A 6,831-nucleotide genomic window follows, 5' to 3' on the forward strand; every position below is an offset into this window, starting at 1 on the left:
TGGAATTTAATTTGTCAAGTTACCAAAATGTGGAGTTTTCCAAATTCGGATTTGATGAAATTTGCAAGAGAATCCACACTAGCAGGATCAGCAACATCAAGGTGGTGAAAGAGCACAAGATGAGAGAGATCTTTGAGAGTTTCCAATGCATGAAGGCCTCTCTTCTCATCTCTTGAAGTCAACACAACCTTCACTCCATTTGAAGCTAATTGCCTTACTATTTCTATTCCAATTCCTTTATTTGCTCCCGTCACAACTGCATATCTGATTAATTTGGAAAATAATGTAACTTCATTTTTCTTAGAAAAAAAAATACTGGAAATAAAAACTAAAATGAAACAGATCCTGTTTAACATCAAATAGGGTTTGAAGTGGGATGAAGTATATAAAAAAAAGAGCATTGAAAATGCTAATGTCTCCGGCGAAAATACTACAAGAAAATGGTGGTGTACTTTACCTCTGTGGCGCTTGTTCCATCTTTAATTTGAGGCTTTGTTAGTTTCTAACGGAGAAATCAGAGAAGATAAGTTAAGGCTTCAGTTCATGAGCACCATTTCCATGCATGTATGCCACTTGCCATGATCTCCGTCTTACAAGTTTGCTGAGACAACAATCAATTTGAGTATAGTTTGTTTTGTTTTTAAGTTTGATTAATTTGTTTCAGTTTTATAACCGTTAATTAAGAAGTTAGCCTTTTACATAAATTATGGTAGAAACTCACCACCAGTGAATTTTATATAAAATTAATAATTAAAAATTATTAAATAAAAATTTAATTAACAATTAAAATTAATTGTACTTAAATTTTTATCGTAAATTATTTCTTAGCATGAATTACTATTAATAGGATGCTGACTAGAGATTATTGTCAACAGTTTACTTGGCAATGCTAACTTAGTCTGGTTTTTTTTTTTTAATTCTTGTTAACTTGGTCTGATAATGATACATATAAATGGTTTGTTAATATGTAGTGATTGCACATAGGGTTGGAAGTGAATCGAGCTAATTCATGAGCCAGTTTAAGCTCAATTTATTAATAGCTTGATAAGCTAAATTCATAAGCTAATGGACCGAACTTGAGCCTGAAATTAAACTCATAAATTAAATGAGCCGACGAGCTTAAGCTTTGATAAACTCAACTCATCAGCTCATGAGGTGACTCAATTATATATATAATATTAAAAATATAGATTAAATGTATATAAGATATGCGTATTAATAATTTAATATATAATTTTACATATATATTAATGTTCTTAATTTATTTAAAATTTTACATTTATTTTTTATATATAATTTTGATGTAGGTCATAAATAAAAAATTTATATATGATAGATAGATAATATATAAAATTTATCTTTTTTAAATATTTTTCAATATATATAAGTTATAATTTATTAATATAAAATTAGAGGTTATTCTTCTATTATTTGAGTCAACTCGTGAGCTCGAGATCGAGCCATTTTGTGAGTTTTTGTTGAGGCGAGGTTGAACTTACGGAATAGACTCGATTGTTGATGAGTTGAGACGTGAGCCAAGCTTAATTTTCATGAGTTGAGCTTGAACTTGGCCTAACTCGTCTCAACTCGACTCACTTCCAACCTTGAGGGCTATGTACGCCACTCTTGGATCATCATCATTTATTTTCATTAAACACTATAAATAAAAGGCTAACTACATATTTAAAATGTACATAAAAAAAACACCCATTCAACTACACTTAAAAAATGTAGCCAAAAGTAAAAATAAATGATGCCTTAAGCAAAGGCGACACTTTTCGTACTACGAAAACGCTTTAGTGGGAGATGTCTATTCGACTGTTGCCTATTCTCAAAGGCTACTCTTTTGGCGTTTGAGAATACGGTGTGCTTTTTAAGTGATACTATTCCGAACCAAAGACTTCTATGCTTACCAAAATAGACTACACGTATCCTTGCTACTACATCACCTACCTATTTTATATAAGTATAGCCTTAAGTCCCTCATTGTTTTTCTTTTTATTTTCTGTATATATATATATATTCTAATAATTTTTTGTACAACATAATATATAGTAATGTGATTACATATATAATTCTGCATTTTTAATTAAATGAGTTAAATATTATAAAATAAAAATAAATATATAATTATCCTAAATAATTTCTTTAAATAATAAAAATTATCCGTAAACAAAATAAATTTATAATGAACCAAAAGTATTGGAATGAATATAATTTTAAATATTCATACATCTCACAGTAAATTAAGCATAGCCAAATCAAAATAAGTATGAGATTTTTTAAAATTTACTACTAATACTCTACGAAAAACTAAAATATTATATCCTACATAAATATCTTCTAATAAAAATCATTAGTCAATCATACATCTATTATTTCTCAACACTACTCCATCTTTACATCCATAATTTTGTGCACAATCTAATTCATCAAGAGCTTCTCCTGCTCCTCTACCATCATCTTGGAGAATACGCGTGGAGCATTAAGCATTGACCATTTAGCAGTTTGTAACTGTTCACAGTAAAACAATCTTGAACTTGAAAGAAATAGCATGTTTATATATACCTGTGAAGCATTAATTCCATCTCTCCATCTCTAATGCTCGCTCCACCCGAGGCATGATCAACTAAGATAGAGAGTTCAGATTTCTAATCCTTAACATAAATTGCAAGATTAATAGAGTGAAGGAACTTGAAGGGCCAATCTTTCCTGTGATCACGAACCTGTCTAAACAAGTTTGAGTCAGAAAACTTTGAACATCTTTAACTAGAGGATTTTTATTACAAACGAACAAAAATTGGCATCAGAGTTACCCTTTTCAAAAAATGTCTTGCATTAGAATCAGTATAAAACTCCTTGTTTGTAGCCATATTTGCTGTTATTTAAATGATCACCTCTTTTTCAACTCCATTATCAGTTAGAATTGGACTAACCTTCATAAAACTATTTGTTTCATACCCTTAAACAATTAATAGCATAATATTCTATTTTGGCTGATAAAAAAAGCGGTTTCTCACTATTACAAAAAAAGAAACTCACAGTGTATTCAACTTCAGCATGATCTTTGTTTTTTAAAGCCTAATAACCTTCAAAAAATAAATGAAACAAATAAATATGATGTAAATGACGTGCTTATGGACAAAACAAACTTATTTAAGTATTTTGAAAATAATAGGATATACCATTATATGTTGAAAAAGAAAAACGACAATAAACACAAAATTATTTTAAAGGACACTGACCTGGTAAATCCAAGAGCTAAACTCTTGATGAATCTCGTCAACTAGTGGCCCGCAGATTACTTTGTAGGGAACGTGCATGCATATCAAATAAAAAACAAATTTAAATATAAAAGCTTTAAAGGAATTGAAAATTTAATATTGTGTGTATTGAGAAATCATGTAATCACAGTTCTTTTGTTATGTTATAACTAAAGAAGGCACATATATTAGTAGTAAGATTGAGCAGAAGTTTCTCTCTTACCTTCTTATATTTTTGTGCCTGAATCCATAAGAATTGTCACTCTTTTTTTGTCTTCATGAATTGGCTATGTAGATGAAAAATCGAATCAGAAACAAAACTTCAATATATGTAAATGAATCTAAAAACTAAAAGCTAGAAGTAATTAATGGAAGTGCTACAAGAACCAATTTCACATATGAAATTTTGAACCAAAGGGCAAAAAACTAAAAGTATTCACTTATAACTTTATTCACTTCTTAATAATCATGCCTGATGGTTTCAGTGGCTAAGAGAAGGGGGGTTGAATCTTAGCTCCCTTTTTGCTTGCTAACACTTGCTGGACTTAGAGGAGACTTTTCTATTTTTAGCTCGTCCCTAACCACGAGACATTTTCATTTTGTCTCGTCACTTGGCACGAGACATTTTTGATTTTGCATCTGAACAGTAGAAACTGAAGTGAAGTAGGAGAGAGAGAAGATTGCACCCAGATATATCCTGGTTCAGCTGCTAAGTACAGTGCAGCCTACATCCAGTCTCCATCACAATAATGATGGAATTTTCACTATAATCATCCAGATTACAAATTGTAAAGTGCTAACCTAACTTACAAGGGGATTCCCACAGAATCATGAAACATAACACAGATGTACAAAGGAACTCTAAGATATCTATGGCTTTTTCTTTTAATTTTACACTCTCTGCCATTTTCCGCTCTATGGCTTTTTCATACAAACCTCACTGTTTGCCTTTTTCCATGAGACTCAAGACATGACAAAATTAAACAGAAAAAATACTAAACATAATACATTGAAGGAGAAGAGAAAACTGTTAGCTCAGGTAGCTCTGAGAACTCTGTGCCTTGCACTCTCACTTTCTTTCCTTGAATCAAACCATGACTGTTCACCCCTTTTATAGAGAAGTGAAGCCTTCACAGTTGAAACACACACCCGAGCTTAGCTTCCTTTCCTTCAAAACAAACCGGTTCGGCCACAGAGAGAGAAGAGGTAACTAATGCAAAAACCAACATGCAAATACCTCTAGTCCTTCCTTGGTTATCACTCTTTATCAATTCGAGCACTCCATCTTTGGCTTCCTCTCCAAGATAGATTTCTGGCCCTTGATGCTTCATGATGATGATGGCTTCATCTGCTCCAATCTCTGCCTCTTCCATCACTTCGCCACTCTAGCTACTTCCTGTGGTGGTTGAGCAGAATCAGAGACAAGCCATCCTCCAAAGATCTTCCTTGCTGGCCGAATCTTCATCTTTCTTTTTGAGCATCAGGAGCTCGAGATTACCTTACCAAATCTAACCATATTTGGTGAAAATCTCAGCCACTACATACCTTTGGTGATTATCTCAGCCACAACATACTTTTGGTTTTCTTTTCCGTGCCATCATTAACTTGATGGTCTTGATGCATGCAGCTTCTTCTTTTTCTTTTTGGTAGATGAATATAGCATCCATTGTTTCCTGGGCAAGGACCAAAAAAGAAGAAAGAAAGAGATGAGAAAGAAGAGAGAATCTGAAGAAAAGCAATTCAAAGTGATTAAACAAATTAATTGAAAATAGCTTGCTTTTACTTCCCTGGGTGGCGTGTAATGTTAATGCCATCAATCATGTCAATGACACTCTCTCTCTCATATTTTCCATGCATTTATTAACTTCACTCTAATAAATTTGAAATCCATCATGATGAGCAAAGGAGTTCCGTTGGAAGCAATGGAACTTTGCTTTCTAAGCTTAGTGGATTCGGATCATGCATTGGGAACTCTCATCAAATGTGAATTTGGGCTTAGTTGCAACAACAATTAATTTCTGACCCAATAATAACATTTGCTTTCCTGATAAAATTTGGATCAAGGAATGAGCAAATGGGAAATCATTCTTTGGGCTTAAGATTTATTCTGGCCCAACTGATAAAATCTTTTTCAGCCAACAATCACAAAACAAGAATTATATAGGACTGAATTTTAATTTATTGGGCTTGGGATCTTTCTTTTTATTTCGGCCCAATTGAAAATCCTGCAAAACAAAATTATTAATTAACATATGTTAAATGAAGATCAAATTAATAATTTTGTAATTAATTATTTTAATAATGTTTGTTCATCATCAAAATTGAATTAGAGTTTTTCAAACTCATCAATCTTCCCCTTGATGACAAACATTATCAAAATTGAAATGGAAAGAAATTTAAAGATTGAGTAAAGAATACTCCCTTTGAATTTGAATTTCTCCCCCTTTCTAAATGTCACATGGCTCCCCCTTAATGTATGCTTATTTTACCAAGGGAGGCATAAACCTGTAACATTTTAATCAAGCCTCTAAATATCAATGTTATTTAGCATATTTATTCATGATGCCAAATGCTTGATTTATGAGCATATTTTGAGTGATAAACAAAACTTGTTTGTTATCAGTAATCTGATTTTCTGCTCAATATTTACACACATCAACTGAGCACAAAACAATGTTGTTCAAAAGATTTCAAATATTTTCCAGTCAAGATATCAGAGCCATATTATTCAAGTAAGGAAAATATTTTTGAATAACACTTGATCAAAACATGGCAGCTGTTTGATGAGCGGATAATTTATACGTTTTTTGGCATTGCTTTTAGTATGTTTTTAGTATGTTTTAGTTAGTTTTTATTATATTTTTATTAATTTTTAGTTAAAATTCACTTTTCTCGACTTTATTATGAGTTTGTGTGTTTTTCTATGATTTCAGATATTTTCTGGCTGAAATTGAGGGACCTGAGCAAAAATCTGATTCAGAGGCTGAAAAGGACTGCAGATGCTGTTGGATTCTGACCTCCCTATACTCGAAGTGGATTTTATGGAGCTACAGAAGCCCAATTGGCGCGCTCTCAACTGCGTGGAAAGTAGACATTCTGAGCTTTTCAGCAATATATAATAGTCCATACTTTGCCTGAGATTTGATGGTCCAAACTGGCGTTCCAAATCAGCTCAAGAATTCTGGCGTTTAACGCCGGAACTGGCACAAGAATGGGAGTTAAACGCCCAAACTGGCACAAAAGCTGGCTTTTAACTCCAAGAAGAGTCTCTACACGAAAATGCTTCAATGCTCAGCCCAAGCACACACCAAGTGGGCCCGGAAGTGGATTTTTATGTCATTTACTCATCTTTGTAAACCCTAGGCTACTAGTTCTCTATAAATAGGACCTTTTACTATTGTATTTTCATCTTGGCTCTTCTGGTTCCCTCTCTGGGGCCGAAGCCAATGATCACCATTATCACTTATGTATTTTCAACGGTGGAGTTTCTACACACCATAGATTAAGGTGTGGAGCTCTACTGTACCTTGAGTATTAATGCAATTACTATTGTTCTTCTATTCAATTC

The 6,831-nt window shown here is 32.7% G+C and overlaps 1 protein-coding gene across 2 annotated transcripts in view; it reads right to left on the reverse strand.

The window, feature by feature from the left end:
• Positions 1-615, reverse strand: part of LOC107473152 ((+)-neomenthol dehydrogenase) — a 2,639-nt gene extending 2,024 nt beyond the window's left edge. For both annotated transcript variants that reach the window (XM_052257175.1, XM_016092698.3), the window contains exons 1-2: positions 458-615; positions 24-264 (exon numbers count right to left, since the gene is read on the reverse strand). In XM_052257175.1, the coding sequence (XP_052113135.1) occupies positions 24-264; positions 458-477 (261 nt within the window). In that variant the 5' untranslated portion in view covers positions 478-615. The remainder of the gene's footprint in view (positions 1-23; positions 265-457) is intronic.
• Between the last annotated feature and the right edge of the window lie 6,216 nt (positions 616-6,831).

Source organism: Arachis duranensis, chromosome 2, assembly GCF_000817695.3.
Source record: "Arachis duranensis cultivar V14167 chromosome 2, aradu.V14167.gnm2.J7QH, whole genome shotgun sequence".
NCBI lineage: Eukaryota > Viridiplantae > Streptophyta > Magnoliopsida > Fabales > Fabaceae > Arachis > Arachis duranensis.